Source organism: Mesocricetus auratus, unplaced genomic scaffold (assembly GCF_017639785.1).
Source record: "Mesocricetus auratus isolate SY011 unplaced genomic scaffold, BCM_Maur_2.0 Super-Scaffold_100003, whole genome shotgun sequence".
Taxonomy (NCBI): Eukaryota; Metazoa; Chordata; class Mammalia; order Rodentia; family Cricetidae; genus Mesocricetus; species Mesocricetus auratus.
In genome coordinates, this window is record NW_024429188.1 from 87,926,991 (window position 1) to 87,954,271 (window position 27,281).

Genomic DNA, 27,281 nt, shown 5'->3' on the forward strand with positions numbered 1-27,281 from the left:
TATTTTGTTGATTTTCTCAAAGAACCAACTCTTTGTTTCATTGATTCTTCTCAATGTTTTCCTGGTTTCTACTTGATTGATTTCAGCCCTCAATTTGATTATTTCCTGGCGTCTGCTCCTCCTGGGGGAGTTTGCTTCTTTTTGTTCTAGAACATTCAGCTGTGCTATTAATTCTCTAGTATGACTGTTCTCCAGTTTTTTCATGTGGGCACTTAGTGCTATAAACTTTCCTCTCAGCACTGCTTTCAAAGTGTCCCATAAGTTTGTGTATGTTGTGTCTTCATTCTCATTGAAATCGAGGAAGTCTTTAATTTCTTTTTTTATTTGTTCCTTTACCCAGGGATGGTGCAATTGTGCATTGTTCAATCTCCATGAGTTTGTAGGGTTTCTGCGATTTGTGTTATTGTTGAATTCTAATGTTAATGCATGGTGGTCTGATAAGATGCAGGGGGTTATTCCAATTTTTTTGTATCTGTGGAGATTTGCTATGTTTCCTATTATGTGGTCAATTTTAGAGAAGGTTCCATGTGGTGCCGAGAAGAAGGTATATCCCTTTGTATTTGGGTGGAATGTTCTATAGATGTCTGTTAAACCCAGTTGGGTCATAACTTCTATTAATTCTTTTGTTTCTTTGTTAAGTTTCTGTCTGGAGGTCCTATCTAGCGGTGAGAGCGGAGTGTTGAAGTCTCCTACTATTAGTGTGTGAGATTTTATGTGCATTTTGAGCTTTAGTAATGTTTCTTTCACGAATGTAGGTGCCTTTGTATTTGGGGCGTAGATATTTAAAATCGAGACTTCGTCTTGATGTATTTTTCCTTTGATGAATATGAAGTGCCCTTCTTCATCTCTTTTGATTGATTTTAATTTGAAGTCTAATTTGTTAGATATTAGGATTGCTACGCCCGCTTGTTTCTTGGGGCCGTTTGATTGGAAGATCTTTTCCCAGCCCTTTACTCTGAGATAACGTCTGTCTTTGGTGTTGAGATGTGTTTCTTGTATGCAGCAGAAGGAAGGGTTCTGTCTTCGTATCCATTCTGCTAGTCTGTGTCTTTTTATAGGTAAGTTGAGGCCATTGACATTGAGGGATATTAATGACCATTGATTGGTGATCCTTGTTTGCGCTTGATTTATTATTAGTGAAGTTATTTTGTGTAGTTTCTCCTCCCTTTTTCTTTTAGTGCTTTGTAAAGTATGATTCTATATTGCCTGTGTCTTTGTGAATGTAGTTATCTTCCTTGGCTCTAGGTTTTCCTTCTAGCATTTTCTGTAGAGCTGGATTCATGGATACGTATTGTTTAAATCTGGCTTTGTCATGGAATATTTTGTTTTCTCCATCTATGGTAATTGAGAGCTTTGCTGGATATAGTAGTCTGGGCTGGCATCCTTGTTCCCTTAGCGTTTGTAGGACATCTGACCAGGATCTTCTGGCTTTCATCGTTTCCATTGAGAAGTCAGGTGTAATTCGGATAGGTCTGCCTTTGTATGTTACTTGGCCTTTTTCTTTAGCTGCTCTTAATATTTTCTCTTTGCTCTGTAGGTTTGATGTTTTGATTATTATATGGCGAGGTGACTTCTTCTTCTGGTCAAGCCTATTTGGTGTTCTGTAAGATTCTTGTACTTTCATAGGCATATCTTTCTTTAGGTTAGGGAAGTTTTCTTCTATGATTTTGTTGAATATGTTTTCTGTACCTTTAAGTTGAAGTTCTTCACCTTCTTCTATACCTATTATTCTCAGGTTTGGCTTCTTCACGGTGTCCCATATTTCCTGGATATTTTGTGTTAAGGATTTGTTGGTTTTGAGATTTTCTTTGGTTGACGATGCTATGTCCTCTAATGAGTCTTCAACACCTGAGATTCTCTCTTCTATCTCTTGTATTCTATTGGTGATGCTTGCATCTGTGATTCCAGACCGTTTACCGAGCTTTTCTATTTCCAGCATCCCTTCATTCTGTGTTTTCTTTATCGTTTCTATTTCAGCTTTCAATCCTTCAACTGTTTGAGCTGTTTCCTTAATTTTCTTGGTTGTTTTTCTTGGTGCTCTTTAGATTCTTTGAGAGATTTGTTTATTTCTTGAATTTTTCCCCCATTTCATGGATTTTTTTGTTTGTTTTTTCTTCTATTTCTTTAAGGGATTTCCTCGTTTCTTCCTTGAGGCTCTCCATCATCTTCATGAAATAATTTTTAAGGTCTGTCTCCTCTTCTTCATCTATGTAGTGCTTTTCAGGTCTTGCTGGTGTTGGATCCCTGGATTCTGGTGGGGTCGTGTTGGTGTTTCTATTGCTGAGTGATCTCTTATTCTGTCTTCTTCCCATCTCTTCTTCCAGTGGGTGCTGGTGGGGGCTTTCTGTCTCCACTGGTCTCCTTCTTTACTGCAGCTGAAGCTGAAGCTGGCCTCGCTGGGGTTGGGGTCTTGGAGGGGCTGATCTCTTTCCTGTGTGGGTGGCTCTTCTGAAGCTGGGCTCGCTGGGTTGGGGTCTTGGAGGAGCTGATCTCTTTCCTGTGTGGGCGGCTCTTCTGGAAGCCGGGAGCGGCCCCGAAGATGGAGGGGGATGGGTGATGGGCGGGTGGTCCCAGCCAGAGACCCAATCTCACCTGAAGCTGGGCTCGCTGGGTTGGGGTCTTGGAGGAGCTGATCTCTTTCCTGTGTGGGCGGCTCTTCTGGAAGCCGGGAGCGGCCCCGAAGATGGAGGGGGATGGGTGATGGGCGGGTGGTCCCAGCCGGGGACCCAATCTCACCTGAAGCTGGGCTCGCTGGGTTGGGGTCTTGGAGGAGCTGATCTCTTTCCTGTGTGGGCGGCTCTTCTGGAAGCCGGGAGCGGCCCCGAAGATGGAGGGGGATGGGTGGTGGGCGGGTGGTCCCAGCCAGAGACCCAATCTCACCTGAAGCTGGACTCGCTGGGTTGGGGTCTTGGGGAGCTGATCTCTTTCCTGTGTGGGCGGCTCTTCTGGAAGCCGGGAGCGGCCCCGAAGATGGAGGGGGATGGGTGATGGGCGGGTGGTCCCAGCCGGGGACCCAATCTCACCTGAAGCTGGGCTCGCTGGGTTGGGGTCTTGGAGGAGCTGATCTCTCCTATTGTGACTTTTAATTGTACTTCCATGCACTTTTTCATGTTTCCTCCAGCCTTTTTTATATCTTCACTGTTGAAATGTCTTATATCCATTAAATGTGGCATTGACTGCTTTTTATGACTGATTTGTGGGAATCCTTTTTATATCCTGAATGTAAATACTTTTTAACGCGTGTGTGCGTGCGTGCATGCGTATGCGTGTGTGTGTGTGTAGGTGTATATTAAACAATTTTTGGCTTGTATGTTTCATTTTCTTAATTGAATCCAGTTAAACAGAAAGATTTTTTTTTCTTTTTGGAGGCAGAATATCACTCCAGGATGACCTTGAACTGTTGTTCTTCTTCCCTTAGCCTTTTAATTGCTAGGATTGTGGGAACTGTGCGTGCGTGCGTGTGTGTGTGTGTGTGTGTGTGTGTGTAGTCTAACTTTAAGTTTTTAATGATTTGTTCTTTCTATCGGTAGTTTTAAAATGTCTTTACCTCAAGATTGTGATAGTATTAGCCTCTGTTTTTTTCTAGAAACTCTGTCTCTGAGTTTTATTTTGGTCAAAAGTCTACCTAAACTATATTTTGAGCATGGAATGAGATAGCAGTCAAAGTTGAAGGGAGGGGTAGTGTCGGGATTTGAACTCATGGCCTTGCCCATGGTAGGCTTGTGCCCACCCAGGCCTAAGGTTCACTTTTTATGGACAAATGCTTAAGCAATCCATGTCATTTAGAGAAAAACAGAAGCTTCCTTGAATTTACTTTGTACATTAGCAAAAACTTCACCTCTTAATGTATATGGTCTGTTCCTATTCCCTGTCTCTACCACTCAGCCAGTTATACAAATCAATGCCAAGATCATACTTTTTGTTTTTTCTTTTATTTTTAACTATTAATCATCCCCCCCTTTCCTCCATCCTTAGCTCCACTCCCGTATCTCCTCTGCTCTCTGTACTCCCTCTCAAGTTCAAGGCCTCTTTTTCTTTAACTATTAGTGTTATATACATTTATACACAAAGAATACATCTATGCAACCTGCTGACTCTGTTCAGTGTTGTATGCATGTATGTGTGCTTAGGGCTGACCAATTGGGACTGGATAACCACTGATTCTCCCTCTTTTAACAGTCATCAATTAGTCATAACTGGGGATGGGGCCCTATGAAATTTCCTCCATCCATAGTTGGAATTTCAATTGGCATTAGATTTGTTCAGTTGTCCTTTAGGTGGCCCTGTTGTTGAGCTTTTTTATGGGTGTAGCTTCACTGCCATAGCCACAAGGCACAATCTCACAGTAGACTTCTGGTCCGCTGGCTCTTACAGTTTTCCTGCCCTCTTCTTTGATGCTTCCTCAACCTTGGGTGTAGTTATATCAACTGGGGCCGAGTAGCCCAACATCACTTGTTCTCTGCATTCTGTGACCAGTTGTGGCTTTCTGCAAGGGTGTCCATCTATTACAATAAGAAGATCCATCAGTTTGAGCTGGCATGTAGGGTCCATACTGTTTTTATTACCATGGCTTTATGAGAGGTTGTAAGCTCAGATAGTGTTAGTTCTTTAACTTTATTCTTTCTCAGTGATTAAAAACAATTACGTAAAATTTGAATTTCCTTATAAGATTTCAGTCATATTTTCTCGAAAATGACCTTTTGGAAATAGAAGGTTGGAATTTTGTTAAATTTATGCTACTATATAAAGAATGAAGCAGGTAACAATAATGACTGCCAATCAGTAAACATGTAGGCTATCTTTAACTTACCACAGCAATATTTTGCAGTTTTTAGGGTAAAATTTTATTACTGATTTATTATCAGATATTTGGTGCTTTAATGCTGTCATAAATATTATTGCCTACATTTTATGCTTTTCCTTTTTTTGAGGGGTTGGGGAGAATTGAACCAAGGACTTTACACATACTAGGCAAGTGATAAGCTATATCCCTAGCCCTTTTTCACTTTTTGAGATAGGGTCCCACTTATATAAATTCTTACATAAACTTCCCTTGAACTCACTCTAGAGTACAGACAGACCTTAAACTTGTAAGCCTTATGTCTTATCCTTCAGAGTGGCTATGATTACAAGCCTTCACTTACTAGACTTTGTTCTATTTTATTTTACAAAATGCATTGTTGCTAGTATATAGAAATCTCACCAACTTTGTATGTTGACTTTGTGTTTTCTAAGTGGCTAAATTTGCTTGTCAACTTTACTATCGTCATTTGTGTATTCTCTATGATTTAGGGCATATGCAGTCATGCCATCTACACAGGAATACAATTTTACCTCTGTTGGTGTGTATGCTGTGTGCCTTTTTCCTTTTGATTGCCATATTTCACTATTTCAGACCTCTAGGGTGGTGCTGATCATCCTTGCATTGTCCCCTGGTTTAGAATAACAGTGTTTAGACTTAAATGTATAGTAGATGTTCTTTGAGATCAAGAGAGGTCCCTCCTATTCATTTTTATCCTGAGTTTTTTTTTTTACTATCATGAACATATACTTAGTTAGAAAATATTGGTATATGATAATTTTAAAAATTTATTTTTGCCGGGCGGTGGTGGCACACGCCTTTAATCCCAGCACTCGGGAGGCACAGGCAGGCGGATCTCTGTGAGTTTGAGGCCGGGCTGGACCGACAGCCTCCAAAACAATACAGAGAAACCCTTCCTCATAAAACCAAAAAAATTTATTTTTAATATTTTTTTTATTTTTGAGATTATATTTACATCACTTCCCCCTTTTCTTTCCTCCCTTCAAATCTTCCCATATACCCCCCCACTGTTTTTGAGATTCATGGCCTCATTTTCTCTCATTGTTGTTAACATGTATGTGTATTTCTAAATGCATATATATATTACTTGTATGTATCTGATTAAACACCTTTTTCTGCACTTGCTTGTTATTTTGCTTATTAGGCTTATATAGTGGTATATCCCTTGATTATTTTTATAATTACTAAACAACTTTCAGTTCCTGAAATAAGCACCATTAGTTTGTAATTGACTTTTTGATATTTTGAGACAGGATCCCACTGTGTAGCCCTGGTTGGCCTGAAACTTGCCATATAAACCAGGCTGGCCTTGAACTCACAGAGTTCGATCTGCCTCTGCCTCCTGAGCACTATAATTAGAGGTATGTGCCACCATACGCAACCTGATGAAATTCTTAACATAGCCATTGAACGTTAATACACTGACACTTTATTCAAGTAGTCACATTGATTATGAGTTAACAAAGAAAGTCTAAATAAATAAGGTTGTTCCCACCCTTAAAGAATCACAGCTTATTTGGAATGTCAGCTACCTAGACAGTGTGCAAATATTGTAGAAATATAAATATTTACCCCATTGATTGGTAGAATGGGGAACAAAGTGTTTGTTCCTTGCCTTCTTTATCTGGACCAGGAAAAACATCTAGAAGGGTAGTACCTAAGCTATTCTAAAGAGGGGCTCGAAGGGCAGAGGGTATTTTATTAGAATTACTAGTAAGCTTTTCTCTGTTATTGGAGCACTTGGCTTGTTGAATGAGGAGATCATAGACGCATTAACCATATCACTGCAAGCCTTGTGTGCCACATGAAGGAACTTGTTCTGTGAGTGATGGGATGTTTTCAGATTTTCAATGACATGATCAGAACCCTCTGGTCTACTGTAGAGCATGTATTGGGACGTGCAAAGGCTAGAGTGAGAAAGATTAATTTGGGGAAAAACTGATGGGAAAAAGGGAAGAAAAAAAGAAGCAGTGGAGTCTTGAGCCTTAACAATAAACGTAGAAATGGAGAAGCAGGCTCACATTTGAGAAATATCTAGAAAGTAAAAGTGACAGGGCTTAGAGGATGAATGAAGGAAGGGATTGTATTAGTTTCCTAGATGGTTAAATTTGCTCGGAATTGATTTGTATAAAACTATTTTAACACTCAATTGTGATAACAACACCATAGACTAGGTAGCTAATTAACAGCAGAAATGAATTTCTCAGAGTTCTAGAGGATGGGAAATCCAAAATCAAAGCACCAGTAATTAATGTGTCCAGGGAGGGCAAATTTCTCAGTTCACAGATGACCTCTACTTGCTGTTCACTTACATGGTAGAAGGGATGAGCTAAGTCTCTGGGATTTATTTTGAAAGGGTGCTTGAAATCTTATTCATGGTTGCTCTGTCTTATGACATCATCACCCTGAAATGCCTCACCTTCTGATACTATCATCTGGAGGGTTAAAATTTCCCCATGTGAATGTGAGGGAATCAAATATTAAGACCATAGCACTAGGCTGCCATGTCAAAGTACCCCCAACATAAATGTCTTGCCTCAATGTTCTGGAGTCCAGAAATCAGAATCTAAGGTTTCATCAGGGGTCTACTCCGCCTTCTGCTGATAGCTGTTGATTCTTGCCATTCCTTGGCTTGCTACATGGATTCTGTCTATGTCGCCACATGGTATTTTCCGTGGATACCTGCAGTGTCTCATAAAGATCCCAACCATTTTGGCTTAAGGGCTCACCTTGTAGCAGTATATTCATCTTAATCCATTGTATCTTTAACAACCTTTCCCCAGATCAGGTCACATTCTGAGGTAGATGAGAACTTCAGTTTACCATGTAGGGAAGTGCAGTTCAGCGCATAACAGGATAAAGTAAAAACTGCCCTAATTTTCCAGCTAACAATGCTACATATGAATGAGAACTAGAGGCTGAGTTCTGTCGTCTAAGGGACAAACAGGTCATTTGGTCAATCAGTTCCCTAGATCTGAAAGAAAACAAGTTACTAAAACTTGTAGCCAACAGTACAACCGTTGGCCTCATCTTTTGTTGTTGAGAACATGAGGTGATGCTTCACAAAACTGTCTCAAGATCTGTTATGATTCTGGAAGGCAAGAGAGCTCTATCATAGGATATTTTCCTGTCCCTAATTTTCAAATCATAGGACAGAAGCGTTCTTTCCCTGGATTGTATCAGTTTAATAAAGACCTAAATCATGAATGCCATAGCTTGAAAATCTGTCACATTCTCTTAAGACTAATGTTTTATGCAAATATAGTTACAATATGAAAAAAGGTCAATTTAGTAAAAAATTAGCAGCAACCAAAAGATTCAAGTCAGCATGATATTATCTGCAAGTAAAGTCTCTATTTTCACTTAAACAAAACCTATATAGTTTACTGTTGACATTGACTTCATAATTTAGAAATATTTCTAATTTTGCAGTACTTGTAACATTTGATTTAGAAAATACTGTTGTGCAGCTATATATGCTGGCACATACCTTTAATCCCAACATTCAATGAGACTGAGGCAGAAAGCTCACCAGTTAGAGTACAGACAGCCTGAGCTCCATAGCTCTATCCTGTTTCAAAAGAAAGAAGTGGAGTTGGGGGGGGGGATGTGGTCTTACAAATATGCCTCTGTACATTTGCTTGAACTTAGTCCATTTTGTTTGTTCTTTAGTAAGTTCAAATGGTTAGAAATTGATTTGTATAAAGCTATTTTAATATCCTAATATTTCTCCTAATGCAGGAGGTTTTGCTGGAGTTGCTAGAACAGTGTGTGGATGGCTTGTGGAAGGCAGAGCGTTATGAAGTAATTTCTGAGATTTCCAAGTTGATTATACCAATTTATGAGAAACGCCGTGAGTTTGAGGTAAGCAATGGACAGACTGGCATCATTACCTTACATACTTTGTTTCAGTCTTGGCCAAACACTAACATAATGTTGCTTCTGTCGTTTTACTCTGATGTCTTTTGAAGAAAATAGCTGGTTCATCATATTATGACACTGGAATTTTCTCATAGAATAAATACCATTTTTGTTTGCGGTGCCAGGGATGGACAGCAAGACCTTGGGCACATGCTGTATCTCCCAGATAGCACCCAGGCCAGATTGTAACTTTTCTCTCTAGATTGTAAACACTACCAAATCTCCATATTGCCCAAGAAAGACATAGAAACCTGATTCTATTGTTTGAACTTGAGTGCAGGGACTGTGATGAAGAAACATGGTGTGATACCAGTAATAACTCAGCTGTGAGGGTTTGTTTATCAATTTGGCCTGCCAGGAAAACTGTTGATCAATTCTATAGTAGTGTAGTGAACAGCTACTGCCATATGTATAGGAAAGATTATTTTTTGGTTTTTTGAGACAGGGTTTCTCTGTATTGTTTTGGAGCCTGTCCTGGAACTTGCTCAGTAGATCAGGCTGGTCTCAAACTCACAGAGATCTGCCTGCCTCTGCCTCCTGAATGCTGTGATTAAAGGCGTGCGCCACCACCACATGGCCTAGGACAGAAATTTTTTTATTATCAAGTCTGAGTTCATATCATAATCTCTACTGTAACTGCACAGAAAAGGGAAAGAACATGAATTGGAATTCAAGCTATTTTGAGAGTAGGAGTGAGATGAGCCGAGCAAGGTAATTTACACCTATAATCTCACTATCTTATGGAGCTGAGACAGAATAATTCCCTCAAGTTCGAGGCCAGCCTAGACTGTATAGCAAGACCCTGTGTCAAAATAACTACAACAACAACAACAACAACAAAACCTGTTTTAAACTCAAAGGCTTCAGGAAGTTCCTGAAGTTGACCACAGGTGCTAAGCCCCTCCCTTACCATTATAAATGGTCAGATCAGCTGAGCTGCCTGCAAATTGTGCAGTGTGCTCCAGGCCTTCAGCCTTTCATGAACTGTCAGTCACGCTGGGGTGGACTTTGGTGATGCAGCTGTCTTTGAGTCATTTTTGCCCCTTTAAGAGATTATTTCACTCACACTCCTGTCAATAAACCCCATAAAACTCATTGGTTCACTGTAAAGGTACCATTTTGTTGAGAGAAGCCTTCCCGCCAGCCTGGTTCCAGAGCCGCATCAGCCCCAAATAAACACACAGGAGGCTACATTAATTATGAAACTGTTGGCCTTGCTTGTTTCTTACTGGCTAGCTCTGACTTAAGTATTTACCCCATAATTGTTAATCTAAGTATTTCTCTTACCGGAGAAATTTCCGGGCTTCCTACCCCATGGCGGTTACATCTCGACTCTCTGTGTTTCTCCTACCCAGAGTCCTCCTGGACTCCTAGTCGCACCTATCTTGCTTCCCTAGTGGCCAACAGTGCTTTATTGACATATACACAGGACTTCCCCCATCAGTTCACCAAACAAAAAATGTTTGAAAGAATTTAAAAATCGGGCTAGAGAAACAGCTCAGCAGTTAAAAACACCTGTTGCTCTTGCAGAGGACCTGGGTTCAGTTTCTGGCACTGACATGGTGTCTCACAACCATCCATGAATTCAGTTCCAAGGGATCTGATGCCCTTTTCTGACCTCTGTGATACACAGGCATACCTGTAGGCAAAACACTCACACACGTAAAAATTAAATAAAAAAGAATTTAAAAGGTTTAATTTACACAACCAGGTAAAACTCACATATTCACATAATATAAAATGTTTTTGCACTTCTGGGGATTGAGCCCAGGCTATCACACGTGTTAGGCAAGTTCTCTACCACTCAGCTGCAGCCCGACCCCATTGATTGCATCTTTTGAGATGAGGTCTTCCTAACAGCCCAGGATGGCCTGGTACTAAAGTGAGTACCAGGCCATCCTGGCCTATATAGCAAAACCCTGTCTCAAAAATAAAATAAAATAAACAAGCAATAAAAATGTCCACATTAAGAAAAACTAAACATTGGTGTTTTTTTAAACTCTTGTATGTAGATCTTGATATCACTTAATGACTGGCAAAAACACAAATGTATATTCTCATTTTCAGAAATTGACTCAAGTCTATAGAACTCTTCATGGCGCTTACACAAAAATTTTGGAGGTTATGCACACCAAAAAAAGACTTTTAGGTACTTTCTTCAGAGTTGCCTTTTATGGCCAGGTAAGTGTTCTTTAGTAAAGTTCATTCATCAAGCTTTTGGGCTTTTTAAATGTTCTCCTTTGACTTATTAGATGGCCTTTGTACAGTTGTTGCTTCTGGAATTCTGTCTTGCTTTTCGCACAGTTGGAAGCCCCTTTTGTTCTTATTCACTTTGGTTCTCCTGTCTAATTAGGTCAGGGATGCAAGGTGTGGATTTCTCCCTCAGTTTGATTCTCTATTAAGTTTCTGTAGTATACGTTAAGTATGTTAAGTATCTAGTAGTTAAACTTTGTAATTCAAAACAGATTGAGGACATGTGGAAGGGGACTAGAGAAAAGACTCAGTGTTTATGAGCAAGCACTGGCTGCTCTCCTAAGGGACCCGAGTTCAATCCCCAGCATCCACCACGGCAGCTCACCACTATCTGTAATTGCAACTCCAGGAGTCCTGACACTTTCACACAGACACACATGCAGGTAAAAACACCAATGCACATAAAATTAAAAAATACAATAAATAATTTAAAAATTTAAAGAGCAAAAAATCTTTTAAAAAAGAATACATGAAAGACTATGGCAACCATTTTTTAAAGATTTTTTATTTAAATTAGAAACAAGCTTGTTTCACATGTGAATCCCAGCTCCTTCTCCCTCCCCTCCTCTGCCACTCCCCCCCCCAGCCTCCTCAGCCCCCAACCTAATCCCCACTCCGTTACCGAACTGATGGTGAGGCTCTCTATGGAGGATCTCCAGAGTCTGTCATTTCATTCAGGGCAGGACCTAGGCCCTTTCCCAAGAGTCCAGGCTGAGAGAGCATCCCTCCACATGGAATGGGCTCCCAAAGTCCATTTGTATGCCAGGGATAAATACTTATCTACTACCCAAGGCCCCATAGATTACTGAGGCCTCCTTACTGACACCTACATTCAGGGGGTCTGGATTAGTCCCATGCTGGCCTCACAGCCAGCAGTCTGGGGTTCAAGAGCTCTCCCTTGTTCAGGTCAGCTGTTTCTGTGGGTCGAACCAAAGGGGTCAAGACTGGAAAGCATTCTTATTGATAAAGTACTTGAAAATGAAAAACAAATCCATGTTAGTTTCTTCCTTCTACCAATAATGTGTTCATATATTTATGAATGTGATTATACACAGAAGAAAGAAAATCTAACTTGAAGAAGAAAGGATTTAATTTCAGCTTACAATTCTCTACCACACTCCATTTCTGAGGGAAGTCAGAGAAGGAACACAGGGCAGGAACCTGGAGGCAGGAACTGATGCAGAGGCCATGGAGGATGCTGTTTACTAATGGCTTGCTCAGCCTGCTTTCTTATAGACCCTAGGACCACCTGTCCAGGGTTGGTTCCATTTCACAGTGAGTGGGACCCTCACACATCAATCATTAAGTAAGAAAATGCCCCACACATCTATCTGATAAGGCATTTTTCTCTATCGAGGTTCCAACTTCCCAAATTATTCTAGGCATGTCAAGGTGATATAAATCTAGCCAGCAAAAATATGTTAAAACTAATATTATTAAGTATTATTTTAAGTGTATTCAAATATATTGTCACTAGTTTTGCAGATTTTCCTTGAATGCTTTTTATATATACTATTTTAAACTCTTATTTGTTTACCTTTGTAACAGTCTTTTTTTGAAGAAGAAGATGGCAAAGAATACATCTATAAAGAACCCAAGCTCACAGGCCTTTCAGAAATTTCCTTGAGACTTGTGAAACTTTATGGTGAAAAATTTGGTACTGAAAATGTCAAAATAATTCAGGACTCAGACAAGGTAACCTATGCCATGCATTTGGAAATCACTGTTCATTTATTCCAGGATCAGCACATTGCTCCTGATATGTGGGATAGAAGCATGGCTGTAGAGTCCACAGACATTGACAGAAAAGAATGGAGGCTTTGAAATCAGGGAGGCCAGGGCTCAAATCTCTATTCTCTGCTGTGTGACTATCGGAAAATCACTTAACCCCTCTATGCTTCATTTTTCTCATTTGTAGCACGAAGATGAATGCCTTCCTCATGACGTTGTTATACACATTAAATGAGTTACTATATAGAAAGTGACTACAGAGTTACATTAAAAGCATTCATTAATAATAAAAGAAGAGATGATGTTTAATACAGTTCAGCTATTGAACATTCTCATACATTATATCCTAACTGCAGCTTCCCCTCCCTCCGCCTTTCCCAGTCCTCCCCCTCCCCCACACCTACCCTCTGCCCTAGACTCACTTCTCCCCGTTTCCCTTCAGAAAAGAGCAGTTCTTCCAGGGATATCAACTGAACACAGCATAGCAACCTACAACAAAACTAGGCACAAACCCTCATATTAAGTACAGCATGATTCTTAATTGGATTCTTAGTTGGCTACCGTAGAACTAAAATCATCCAGAGGCACAGAGGGCTGTTATATTGTGCTAAAATAGCCCTAATTCAACAAGAGTGACCATACTTACATTTTATTATTGTTGTTATTATTTTGTGTGTGTGCGTTATGTGTTTATATGCACATGTGAACACATGCATATGGAAGGTGGAAGTCCGTGTTCAGTGTTGAATGTCTTCTTTAGTCACTCTCCACCTGAACCTGGGACTAGGATTACACGTGTGCGCTGACACACCAGCTTTTCTACATGGTTTTGGGACTCAAACTCAGGTCCTCGTGTCTGTACTGTCAAGGGTTTTACTGCAGCTCCCCATCTCCCCAATGTGTGGTTTCGGGTTTTGGCTGGTCTCACTCTCACAACAGTCCTCCCCCTTCAACTTCTCTAGTGCTGTGATTCCAAACATGGGCCATGGCTGCATTTCTAATGAGAGATATCTTTGGTCTTGCCCTAAATATTATCCATCTAAAGGACTCTGCCATAACAAGGTGTGAAAAATTCTAGCAAGAGACGCTGTTCTGTAGGGAATGCAACACTCTTTCCAGACAGTCTTTGGGAAACAGGTCAGAATGCCTGCGAGCTAAGTTGCCAGGATCAGAGTTCATTACACTTCCACTGTGCAGGTTTTATGACTACATTAACTCAGTAGCTTTCAACAATGCACCTGAAATCAAGTAGACAGAGAGAAAAATCCCATTGTTTCACTTTCTAGACAGGTCTGTATCTCTTGGGAATGGTCTTATCTTGAACATAGGCTTCAGACCTTTAAAAATAGATGTGACAAAAGGTTCCAAATGAATATTTGGCAATATCTCTCTACTTCTCTATCAGTTTCACTAGTTTTGTGGAGTTTTCATTGAATCGATAATAGAAAATTCCCTGTCCTTGCAGCCACAGAGTCTCAGCTCACGCCCGTGTTGAACACTGTACAAGTGATGGGTGAGCCTATTTGGACCATGTGGATCTTTTTCTTTCATTCTGCCTCTGAAAACCTAGCCCAGTAGTGCCGCTGATAGAGGACTGTCAGGACTCCTGACATCATTCTGCACTTCTCACAGGTGGAATACAAGAAGCCATTCCTATTTGTATAAAGTACAGCCAACCCCTTGTAGCTGTTTATTCTATAGCCACAAAGCCAAGCAACCATGGATATGAAATGTTCAGAAAACATTGAGTCTGTCCCGCACAGGTGCAGACTTGGTTTTTTTTTGCTTTGTTGTGAGACAAACTCTTACTTTGTAGCTCCAGCTGATCTGGAATTCCCTATGTAACTATTCCCAGGGACACATGAACAAACATCTACTCATCCCAGATAGAAAACCAGTGATGGGCCAAAGTAAGGATGCAACCAACGTTCAGTTTGTCGAACCAGTGAGTTTTATCAAGGTTATTTATAGGTATAGATGTTAGTTACTAGACTAGAAGGGACATGAAGACAGATGTATCACCAAAAGCCCACCCTAGCATAAATAAGAGCTCACAAAAGGAGGCAGTTCTGCAGATTAGAAAGTGTCTCTTTCAGGCAGATCATATGGGATGAGCTGCTTCCTGACAGTTGTCTGTGAATGTCTCTCAGCAGTCCTTGGCAAAGGAGAGACCTAGTGAATATGGTCGGTTTCAGGGACTCCATGAGGCTACTGAGTTCCTTACTTTCTTAACTAAGCTTTCCTGCAAGATGGAATGTTTTGTGTTCAAGAACATTGTGTCTCTTTATGAGCTTCATGAAGAATGCAATGTTTCACCCTCTTTAGAATAGCCTGTATCTTAGAGAGCAAGATGGAGGGCTTTACCCTGTAGGAAATTGTTACACAACACTCATGCTGGCCAAACATTTTTTAACAGGATATTAACGAGGCAGGGGCCTAAAATGCAGGACGTGCCTTCTCCTTCTGAGGCCTGAAAGTCTAGACTTACATTTCCATACCCAAAAGATGTTTTCCTTCTAACTGTTCCCTAACTAACATAGGATAACAAGCAATGCCTATCATTTATGTTGTATTTGCTGTCATAAGTCATCCTGAGATAGTTTAAGGCAAAACTGTAATTCATAGATTCTCTGCAACTATTTTTGCCACTTTACATAAGGTATTCATTTTTTGACATTTAAAAGTAAAATTAAAAGCATTCCTTGTGTGTGTGTGTGTTTGGGAAGGGGAGAAGATTATGAACCTGAGCTGCCATGCCAAGAAAAACAAAACCAAAACCAAATCACTGTTTGTGCTTGCCAAACAACAAAATCTGCTTGAAGGCACAGGCAATTTGAATAGAAGTTTAGCAGCATCTTCCAGTATCTTAAATGCATGTGTCCTTTGGCCCAAAAATGTCATGTTTAAAGTTTTATATTATATTTACATTATTTTATAAGGTTATTTGTTTAGTGCTATAAAAGTCTGGGAAGAGCCTGATACTCATATAGCTTCCTTCATGGTAGTAATAATGTATAGTAGTAATACTTTTTAATGCAGCCTCCTAGGAATGAAAAGAATGATTTATTTTTATTGTGTTTTGGGGGGGGCTAGAACAGAGTCTCACTTTGTAGCTCAGGCAGGCTAGGAATTCCCTGGGTAGTACAGGTTGACTTCAAGCTCTTTCAGCTTCACAAGTGCTAGGAGTATAGATATTATTAGCCACCATGTCTGGCAGCATGAACGGTTTATCATATTAGTATGATGATATCAAAATATGGCATTAAAGAATAAAAAGCAAGATGCAGTGCAGTAGGGATAGTAAGTACATTTGTATCAAAACTGGAAATCCACATAAACTTATCTTTACATGTTTAGGAAATATCTACAGTCAAAGATACATTTTTTTAATGTTGCTGTTGATTATCCCTGAGAAATTGGCCTAGAGACTTGGCTAGGGTGGGGTTTTTTTCTTTTTTTGCTATTCATATATACCCTGTGTACTACTTGACCTTTTACTTCCTATTTATGTTTCATTTTATCTAAATAATTACTTTGACTGAGGTTTTTCTAGAAAAGTCCAGCTTTTATACGTGAGAGAATTATTTCTGAGCCTTTTGGCTAAGATAAGTGTAACAGGAAGGAAAGGTTAATGCTTCTAGAGTGAGCCAAGTAAATAGAAGAGGTTTAAAGAGGTTAACCAGTGTTCGTACAATATTATCCCCTGCATATGTGGAGGGTAAAAAGATACAGAGACTGTTTGCAGGGAGATTTTTGTTAGTTTTATTTGTTTGTTTCCACTAAACACAAACAGACATGACTGATAAAAGACTAAGCAAGTCTCCGGCACCCGGGACACAAGGCAGATTTTGTTGAGAAAACACTGAAAGTAGATCCTGAGTTTTATCACGAGTTAAGGAGAAATGCTAGAGTTTGAGAATCCACTAGTGAATCTTCAGCAAGGACAGCAGCAGCAATACTTGGCATGGAATTTAGATGCCTCATTGAAATGGCCAGCAACTCTACTAGCCTTTGTGTTTTGTTGTTGTTACTACTGGTACTTGAACCGAGTACTTTGTACATGTTGGACAGGCACCCTACCAGTTGAATTACATCCCCAATTCTACAACTAAACGTCTATATCTTCCACATAGAGTCATTGTTTTCTTATGATCCCTTTCCTCTGCTTGCTAGGGTTAAACTGATGTAGGCAAGAATACTGCTCTTGAAGGCAGAAGAGATGTCTCAGTGGTTAAGTGCACTTGCTTCTCTTTTAGAGGACCCAGGCTCAGTTCCCAGAACCCACATGATGGCTCACAACCATCTTTAACACCAGTTCCAGTGATTTTGATGTTCACTTCTGGCCTTGGAGAGCATTGCATGCACATGGTGCACATACATACATGTAGGCAAACTCTCATACACATAAAATAAAAATATAAAAATAAAATCTTTTAAAATATCTGCTCATGTGATCAAACAGTGTTTGTGGATATCCAAATTGGTAGGCTACTTTGTAGCATAATTAGGTAAATTATTAAAATCTTTAAGGCTATGTAACTCTTTGAACTATTTTTTTCTTTTAAGAATGTATCCTAAGGCAAAGAATCAGAAGAAAAAAGCACACATAAATTCAAGAACGTTCACCAAAATATGACTTGCAATAGCAAAACATTAAAAATATTACCAATGTGTCTGTTAGTAAGGGAATGAACCAGTAACTTACTTGTATTCATTCAGCCACTAAAAGTCATACCAAGCCACATGTGGTGCTTCACACCTGTAATTCTAATCCTGACAAGGCTGAAGTGGGAGAACAGCTGCAAGTTCAGAGCTGCTGTGCATTATTACCTAGTGAATTCCAGGCCATCCTGAGATACAGTGTGAAACCCTGTCTCAAATAATACAAACAAATAGTGCCGATGCTCCTGTAAAAGCTATAGTAGTTAGAACACCTTCTTATTGCGGTAGACATATATTGCAGAACTATTTTAATAAATGTTTAAGGAATCAGATTATAAAACTGTTCAGTATGATGCCAATTTTCAGAATATATGCATACAAACAAATAGAAAGAAATCTGTGAAATGTGGATAATGCTAATTGATATGGACTAAGATTACAGTGGTGTTTTCTGTTCTTCCTATGTTTCTGTGATCGCTACAGGTTTTCGGCACCTTCCTTATAATCATAAGTAAGTTATCTGTAAAACACAGCTACGATCTCCCCCAGGGAGTTTTCCAGTCAATCAGGAGCACAAATGTAATGCCAGTGTTTCTAGTGTGGTCTCAAAGCAATAAGCTATGCTTCCATTTGCTTTCCATTGATTTTGGTTTTAAAAAAAGACAAACAACTTTCTTTATAGGTAAATGCCAAAGACCTTGATCCAAAATTTGCTCACATACAAGTCACTTATGTGAAGCCCTATTTTGATGACAAAGAACTCACAGAAAGAAAGACAGAGTTTGAAAGGAATCATAATATCAACAGATTTGTTTTTGAGGCCCCTTATACCTTATCGGGCAAAAAGCATGGCTGCATAGAAGAACAGTGTAAACGCCGAACCATCTTGACCAGTGAGTAGGAATCTTTATGTTACTTCCGTATCTGTCTTGGTACTTTCTCATATACACAAATACCAGCTGGCCAGCAGGAGCACGTAACTGAAATTTTAATCATTTGTTATTTTACAAGTTTATATAATCATGTCCTTGTAATAAAACATCACTCCCCCATATGCCATTCCTAATTGCTTAGAGGTGTCTCATAAAGATAATTTATCTTTTCATCCTGAAGGAGAAGGAACTAGTTGGCACCCTAAGGCATTTTTCTAGAAAAAGGAGACGGCATAAACAAGGTGATTGTGGGTTTTTTCCCTTGAGTTCTACAGAATAAATGATTTTCTAAAATTGGCCATTGCGTTTTCCTAGCTTCAAACTCATTTCCGTATGTGAAAAAGAGGATTCCTATAACCTGTGAACAGCAGGTGAATTTGAAACCAATTGACGTTGCTACTGATGAAATAAAAGACAGAACTGCAGAGCTGCAGAAGCTGTGCTCCTCAGCAGATGTGGACATGATTCAGCTGCAGCTGAAGCTGCAGGGCTGCGTCTCCGTGCAGGTACGCTGGCGGCCCGATAAGCACAAAAAGGCTTTTGACGTCTCTTTCACTTTTGTAAGGGCACAGAGCAAACACTAACTGCAGTTGCATGTTTTGTTCTTACTGGGTATGAAACAAGATCTGTGTTATTTTTTAACATAAGAAATTAATCACATTCGATTTATGTGAATTGTGCATTATGTGAGAGGACTTTAACATAAACCTCTAAGCCAAGCCCTGTATTTATACATCAGAAATCATTAACTAATTTATTGGTGTATCGTTTTACCAGATTAATCCCTTTAGTTAATGATTTTTCACACAAACTTCTCATAAGCCTAGTAAACAAATCTCTCTCTAAGCCATGGGTTTCCTCTGTATTTTATTGTGTATCTGTTATCCCCTCAGCCTTTGTTGGGTTGTAATGAAAAGGAAAATGCAAAATCTTCTCATTACATGCTGACCACACTGTCATTTTTTTCTCTTTTGTAACTTAGGTCAATGCTGGTCCTTTAGCCTATGCAAGGGCTTTCTTAAATGAAAGTCAAGCTACCAAGTACCCACCTAAGAAAGTGAATGAGTTGAAAGACATGTTTAGGTAAGTGTTAGTTTTCAGATCATATGTCTATTCTTTTCTTCCAACAAACAGCAATACAAATGTTCACCAAGTAAGGACATTCTCTGAATCCTGCATTTGCACTGATTAATTGACCTCTAAATGGCACTTTAAGTAGTTAGGAACCATATGATCTGTTTCATGCTCGGAGATACTAACACAGCTCCTGTGACCCAAGGGATTAAGTAAGCCAGCTTGCTTTATTGCTTTGGATATTTTAAGTGACACAAACACAGCCTACATTCATTACATGATTTCCTTCTTTGCCCGATTGACCTTGCGTTATAGCATTTCAGACCATTTAGGGAAGGACTGAAGTGGAGCTGGAAAGGTTGCCCAGACTTCCTTCTGCTCCCTGTGTTCTCACTTCCACTTGAACTCTGCAGGTCTGGAGAATGCCTTACCTTGTCTGCAGTCTGGAGCCCTGTAAGTTAAGGCATGTCTGATCAGTCAGGAAAAAAAAATCTGATTCATATGTAAACGATTTCATTGTAGAACATGAGGACAAATAGAGGAAAATAGACTATGGAGAAAGATACTGACCTATACATCTGTTTGCTCCTGGCTTTTATTTACTTTTTCTGTCTGTGAGTCGTCATCTATTCCAGGTTGCAGAGTAGCCTGTAACTCATCCATTCACCAATATTTGTTAAAGTATATGCCTGGTATGTACAAAAGATACTACTAGTTGCTATGACAAGAATACTAAACATGCAGACAATGGGGGTACTTTTTCTCCTTGTGCATCCACTCTTAACTGTATGCATTAAACACATGAAAAATAAATGAATGAAAATTAATATAAACATTAGAACTATGGGGAAAAGACATTTATGATAGTTCTCTACTCTTTGTCCCTATTCCTACCAGCCCAAGTACTTCACACTTGTAACACACAAGACTACTGGCCAAATGGAAAGCCCCAAATAAATTTTGTTTGAATGGGTGATAGTAAATAACTCCATTAATCTTCCTAGGAGGCATATATTTTAAGCTCGTATTTGTTTTATATTGAGACAGTGTCTCACTATATTGCCTTAGCTAGTCAGAGCTGGCTATGTAGACCAGGCTGACCTCAAATTCACAGAGACTGACCTGCCTCTGCCTATTGAGTGATGGTATTAAAGGCGTGTGCACCAGGTACTGAGCCAGGTTTTAAAACAGATCAGAAACCAGAGAAGAAAGATAAAAAAAGAAAGTTAAAATGTATTTCAGACTTAAGAAGTAACCATAACTAATAGTAAGAAAGTGGGAAATTCCAATCTTTTTTGAGAAAGTCATAGTCAAAGTAAATTGTCAAACGGATAGTTACTGATAATTTGTAAGAATCACTAAAACTTAAATCTTTTGTGTTTTTATTTTCATCCACAGGAAATTCATACAGGCATGTAGCATTGCACTTGAACTAAATGAGCGGTTAATTAAGGAGGATCAAGTCGAGTATCATGAAGGGCTAAAATCAAATTTTAGAGACATGGTAAAGGAATTGTCTGACATTATCCATGAGCAGGCAAGTATTAACATTCTTAAAAACGAGGACAGAATCTGGGGCCCCTAAAGTACTACTTAGCAAAATATATTAGTTTGATATGTGTTACCCTAAAATTATTTAGTTTATATTAAATTTTTATTGCATTTTAATTTAATGTATGCATGTGTGGATGTGCGTGGGTAGGTAGGTGTGTGTTGTAAATATGCCACAGTGTGCATATAACATGACACATGTGTGCTATGATGTGTATGTGGAGATGAGAGGAAAACATCCAGTAATCAGTTCTTTCCTTCCATCATGGGAGTTCAGGGATTGAACACATGTCACTAGGCTTGACTGCAAGCATTTTGAGCTGGTGAGTCATTTTACTGGCCCATTACCTTACACTTTAAGTTTTGCTTATCTCATTTTAGTCATGTAATAGGAATGAAATTTGAAGCGGTTACCAAAAACTGCTACAAAAGTAATGATCAGTAAGAGACCATTTGATTCTTTGTGCTATGACATTAAAGACAAATAGCTAAGCAAATCTAAATTGATCTTTTCTGAACATTGACAAGAGTCCCTCAAGAAGAATCCCAAAGAGGTGAAAAGATTGGCTCAGTAGCCAACTTCCTATATAATGCTCTTATGTTGGTTATAAGAAGCTAGATACTGGCACTGGGAAGATGCTCAGTCAGTAAAGTGCCTGTTGCACAAGCATGAGAACCTGAGTGCAGATCCCTAGCACCTCCATAAAACTGAGGCATGGCAGTGCACACCTGTAACCCCAGTGCTTGGAGTGGAGTTCCAGGAGGACCTGAAGCTCATTAGTCAGCTGGTCTAGCCAAGTCTCTGAGTTCAGTAAGAGACCTTGTCTCCAAAAAACAAAGTGGAGCCCAATAGAGGACACACAATGTCATCCTTGTGACTTCCACGCACGAGCACACAGACATGCAGTGCACCCACATGAACCCATGCATACGCCTGAACCTGTACACACACCCATATAAACAAATACATATATCACACATAGGCAAATACAATAACAAGGTTTTTTTAAAACTGTGACGTAGGTGACAGGCTGAGTCACTGGGTGTTAGTAACATCTATAACTCCCTTAGGGAAACAGCTTGAAAGAATAAAAGTGAACACCCAATCTGATCCTCTCCCATAGCCAAATTGAGCACCTACCACTTTTACATATCTCCTGACCCTTATAGAAATCCTGACTTGTGTTGGTAGGCTATCTGCTGGGGTCCTGGAATTTGCATATGGATTGCCAGTTAACCATTTAAACATTTTTATCATGTTTGTAAAAGTTGTGGCATAATGGTCTAGTTCCTCACTGACAGAGCATTTGAGCTTATCATAAAGCCTTCTTCATTTCCTCAGAAATGAAAACATGGAACAGATAAATACTTTGTCTCTCTGAGACAAGGTTTCATATAGCCCAGACTGGCCTCAAACTTACATACGACCAAAGCTAGTTTTGAATTCCTGCTCTTCCTGTCAGTCCCTGCCTTCTGAGGGCTAGTATTGTAGGCATGATCCACCATGGCAGGCTCCAGAGAATATCGTCTGAAAGCTGACCCTTGAAGTCTAGCAGGGTGGCGCACATCTGGAATTCCAGTGCTCAGGAGGCCAAAGTATGAGGATAGTGAATTCAAGGCCAACCTGGACTACATATTGAGTTCTAGGTCAGCTTGGGCTATATAAGCAAGACACCATCCCAGGGGAGGAAAAGAAACACAGATTAGTCCTGCAAAGGCAGAAGTTCGTTCATTTGTCTTAGAATCTGAATTTCGGTGATTGAAGGCAGCCCCTCCCTGTGGAAGGCTTTCACGTAGCCTGCCTTATAACTCTGCCCAGTGCATGGTAGAAAGACTTGTCAGACAACAAAAGCTAGCTGACTTTCGGTTAAACTTCTAGGTCTGTGCATTTCTTTGGTACAATTTAACTTAAAGCGCTATGGGAAATCTCATGACTGGGTGTGACCATGCATGAGTTTACTTTTATATTCATTGTCATCTTCTCATTATGGAGAACCAGGGTGAGCCAGAATGAATTGGTTAATGAGGCCAAGTCCAGTCTCCTAAGCATCCAGTCTTTGTAGCTGGAACCTTGGAGGCTTGGGGAGCTTTTGGTGTTCTTCGGCTTCTTTTTTTGCCTTACTCTTAGGACTGAATGTAAATAGCAAGGCATCTCTTGCCAATGAGCTTTCCGAGGCCCCTTTTGCCTTCCTCCTCAGAGCAGCCATGGGATAAGACCAGGGAGGCAGGGAAGCTTTCTGCTTCCATTGCTGTCTGCATCTCACTCTCGTCCATTAGCACAGCAGGAACATAGCTCTCTGCACCATCACTGTCCTGAACTGCACTGTTATTAAATAGTGCACGTAGCTGGTTCTTAGAAGCTGTCTGCTTGATGGGCCCCGTTCCTCATAGTACATGGAAAAATCAATAACAGTGACTCCCTCATAAAGATAGAAAGCAATTACGCATGCTGTTTAAAACACATGTACACTGTCTGACAGTTACTTCATTTGCATGCAGCTGCATTGCCTAGTCTTGAATTCTAAATTATTCAAATTCAAGGCAAATTATTCAATTTATTATTGCTGCCATCATCAAGATATCTAGAATGGTCATTTTGTTATTTTCTGCCTTAAAGCATGAATTTTTCAAATCAGCTAGCTGTCTCCCACCTGCCTATCAATTACTCCATTAAGCCATTACTGTTTCTTAGCTGGAGACCAATATTTTGGACTAACATGAGGTGACATTAGCTAACTAAGAAAACTTATCATTTCTATATGTTCATATTTATGTAAACCATTAACTTTATAGTAAATTTTATAGACTAATTCATACCTTCCATTAGAGATTAGGTTTAAAAAAAGGTTTTCAGTCATATATGTTAAGATTGATAATACCACCACAAAATAAGACATAGTATAAGTAAATGCATACTTAAGTAGGAACTGTTCCATTGAGCCCCACAAATTATTAAGCCCCACAAATGGCCTGAATATTCCCTTGGCTGTTTTCAATATAATTTGTTACTGTATACCAAAATATACAGTACATTTTCATACTTAAATAAAGTAAGTATATTTTACGTTTTGTTTTAAGCTTATGAGCATACAAATTTAAAAGAATAACTTAGGATTATGTTTTATTAATTAAATTTTTAAATTTATTTTATGTCCCAATCGCAGTTTCCTCTCAACACTCTCCTCTCACTTCCTCCGCCACCTCCCCTCTGCTGCCCCCAATCCATGCCTCCTCTGTTTCTGTTCAGAAAGGGGCAGGCCTCCCATGGGTGCCAACATAGCTAAGCTCCTCCTTGTATATTAAGGCTGGGCAAGGCAACCCAGCATAATTTAAGATTCTTAATTGCCGATTTATCATTTAGGTAGAGTTATCGGTGGCCACTATAGCATTTGGTAGGTTTTAGACATGGTCTCAATGAACACCCCATTTGCTGACAGGCATGAATAACTGATTAGTTATCTGTTAAATCTGTACTATGCTTTCAGATTAGTGTCATGAGTTAAGAGTTTTCTAAGATGAAATTACTTTATAGTAAGACTTAAGGCTATGACTTATAGCAACACAAATGATAGGATGCTTAGAACTGTCATTGCAAAAACCTGATGTCCTAGTTTATTTTCTGTGGCTATGATCAACATTCTGTCCAAAAGCAACATGGGGACGAAACAGTTTATTTGGTTTACACATCCCTCTCACAGTCTGTCATTGAGGGAAGTCAGTAGAGGAACCACTGAGTAAAGCTGCTTTCTGACATGTTCCTGATGCCTTGCTTAGCCTACTTTTTTGTTTGATTGTTTGTTTGTTTTTAGAGACAGGGTTTCTCTGTGTTGCTTTGGAAGTTGTCTGTAGATCAGTCTGGCTTCGAACTCACAGAGATCTGCTTGCCTCTGCCCCCTGAGTTCTGGGACTAAAGGTGTGCGCCACCACCAGCAGCTTCGGCCTACTTTCTTACTAAAAATTAGGCCCACTTACCCAATGGGCTGGACCCTCCCACATAAATCATTAATCAAGAAGCTGCCCCCACAGGTTTGCCTACAGGCCAGTCTGATGGGGACATTTTTCTCAGTTGAGGTTCTCTCTTCTCCATTGACTCTAGCCTGTGCTCATGTGCTCAATTAAAACAAACTAACCAGCATACCCAAATTTGTTTTAGACTTTTCTTTTCGTGTGTGTGGGTGGTTGTGAGTGATATGTGCTATGTGTGCAGTAAGAAAAGGGAGGGTGTCGGATCCCTGGGCGCTGGAGTTAGAGGCAGTGTGAGCCTCCCACTGAGAGTACTAGGAGCGAAACTCAGGTCCTTTGAAAAAGCAGGAAGTGCTCTTAACCACTGGGCAGCTTTCCAGCCTCGAAAACCCAATATTAAAAAACCAAACCAACCAAAAAACTCAAGACCTGAGTCAGAACTCTAATTCATCTAAGCATAAAACATTTGTTGTTTCGGCTTTTGATCACATTAGCAGACTAACTTTTAAATTATGAATACCAACATGGTATTCCCATGTACATATCTTTATATACATGGAAAGCATAACACTCACATTTTATATTTATTTCATTTTTATATATTGATTACCTAATAGAATCACATTTTCTTTCAAATAGGCATTTTTTATTTCTATCTTTATTTAGTATTATCCTGAGTCTGCAGGAAGGAGTATTTGAAAAGTCCTTGGGTGATTCTGAGAAGTACTGTTAAAAAGTAGATAGATGATCCATAAACTCTTTTCCAAGGGCAATCCCTACTTGAAGCTTTTGTGATTACGTGTTAAAATAGAAGTCAAAGGTCGAACCCTGTCTCTTTTAATTGACATTTGCATTTCCTGACCTTTTGTTTATCCTAAAGAGTAACCAGATCTTTTCTGCTTTTTTGATACGCTGCCTTTGTAACTCAGCTGTGAAGACTGAAGCCGGTAATGTTATTCTTTGCTCTTTCTGCTTTCTGTCATTTTAAATAGCTCAGTGTCAGTGATAAATTAAAATATGCCTGTAATTTCGTATACACAGTCTTTTTTTGGCAGTAGCAGTTTCGGTTGGTGCTAATTGTGTGCCTTTTCTTTTGTTTGTTTTTGTTTCAGATATTGCAAGAAGACACAATGCATTCTCCCTGGATGAACAACACATTACACGTATTTTGTGCAATTAGTGGTACATCAAGTGACAGAGGTTACGGTTCCCCAAGATATGCTGAAGTATGAAGGGATTTGGAAAGAAATGACAATGAGACTGACTTTTCTCAGGAATATTCAGAGCTGTGCAAATGTTAAAAATTGGAGATTTGTTATGTGTGGAGTGTTTCCTCCCAACACCAAAATCGTCAAGCTTTCATACAGGGTGCTTACGTATTTGTAAATATTTAAGCAACTTGAAAGTGCCTGGAAAATTGCACCACTGTGCTTGGTTTGTACTTTTTTTTAAGGTAAATCTATATGCTGAAAAGTAGAGCTCAAAACCATTCATTCAATTTGCTTAATTACTGCTTAATAATAACAAGACTATGTACAATTGTATAATGGAATCCAATAAAAGGTAAAACTTATTTGTAACTTAAAGTGAAGGAAGTAATGCTTTGAATTTAGCATTGTCCTTGATAAGAACTTGACATCATTATCATATGAATCTGTGGATATGGGTGATTGGGGAGAGAATTTGAATCACTTCTTCTCAGTTAAGGCCAGGGTGAAAAAAGAAGCAAAGCCATGCTTTAACAGGAAAACTTGAGAAAGGAAGGGTATCCTGGAAACACAAGCCTTACTGCTTGTCATTTTATTTGAGGCACTCAGCATCAGAGTAGGTCTCTCTCCCTCATACTGCACAAAGAATTTCTGGGGATGTCCGTGAAGATAAATAAAACATCCTTGGGACTCTGTAGTGTCTAGATCCTATGCAGTCTCAAAGCCTTTAAGGGATCCCTGGGGGTGGCTTTAGGGGTGACTATTTTCTCCAGTTGCAAGCTTAGCTAGCGCTGTGAGAGAACGTGGTGGTTACATGAGCATGTCTTGGGCCACGTAGAAACACAGATTTAACCATGGCAAGTTTGGAACTACGTTTCCATCTACGAAGGACTCTCAGATCCTTCAGTAATTCGGAATAACCCAGGGCATAAAGAACATTTTTTAGCAGTGGGAAAAGCATAGATAAAATAGCTCATTTCATGCAAGATTTTGTAGTAGCGAATCCCAAATGGCATCATGCCCATATATGGAATTGTTATTGTTACATTATTTATATGATTTGGCTCCCTCTACAAGTAGCATAAACATCCTTTTAAAAACATAAGATAGAAAGCAGTGTTAGCAACAGGCTTTGAATCGTGACCAACACATCATAGAACTCAG

At 39.5% G+C, this 27,281-nt stretch overlaps 1 protein-coding gene across 3 annotated transcripts in view; it reads left to right on the forward strand.

The window, feature by feature from the left end:
- Positions 1–26,482, forward strand: part of Dock11 (dedicator of cytokinesis 11) — a 192,721-nt gene extending 166,239 nt beyond the window's left edge. For 2 of the 3 annotated variants that reach the window (XM_040744538.1, XM_040744539.1), the window contains 8 exons: positions 8,564–8,686; positions 10,811–10,924; positions 12,545–12,691; positions 18,072–18,282; positions 18,637–18,827; positions 19,304–19,404; positions 20,794–20,932; positions 26,022–26,482. In XM_040744538.1, the coding sequence (XP_040600472.1) occupies positions 8,564–8,686; positions 10,811–10,924; positions 12,545–12,691; positions 18,072–18,282; positions 18,637–18,827; positions 19,304–19,404; positions 20,794–20,932; positions 26,022–26,141 (1,146 nt within the window). In that variant the 3' untranslated portion in view covers positions 26,142–26,482. Of the gene's footprint in view, positions 1–8,563; positions 8,687–10,810; positions 10,925–12,544; positions 12,692–18,071; positions 18,283–18,636; positions 18,828–19,303; positions 19,405–20,793; positions 20,933–25,838; positions 25,857–26,021 lie in introns of all 3 variants that reach the window. The other variant, XM_040744541.1, reaches the window with a different exon arrangement.
- The last annotated feature ends 799 nt before the right edge of the window (positions 26,483–27,281 follow it).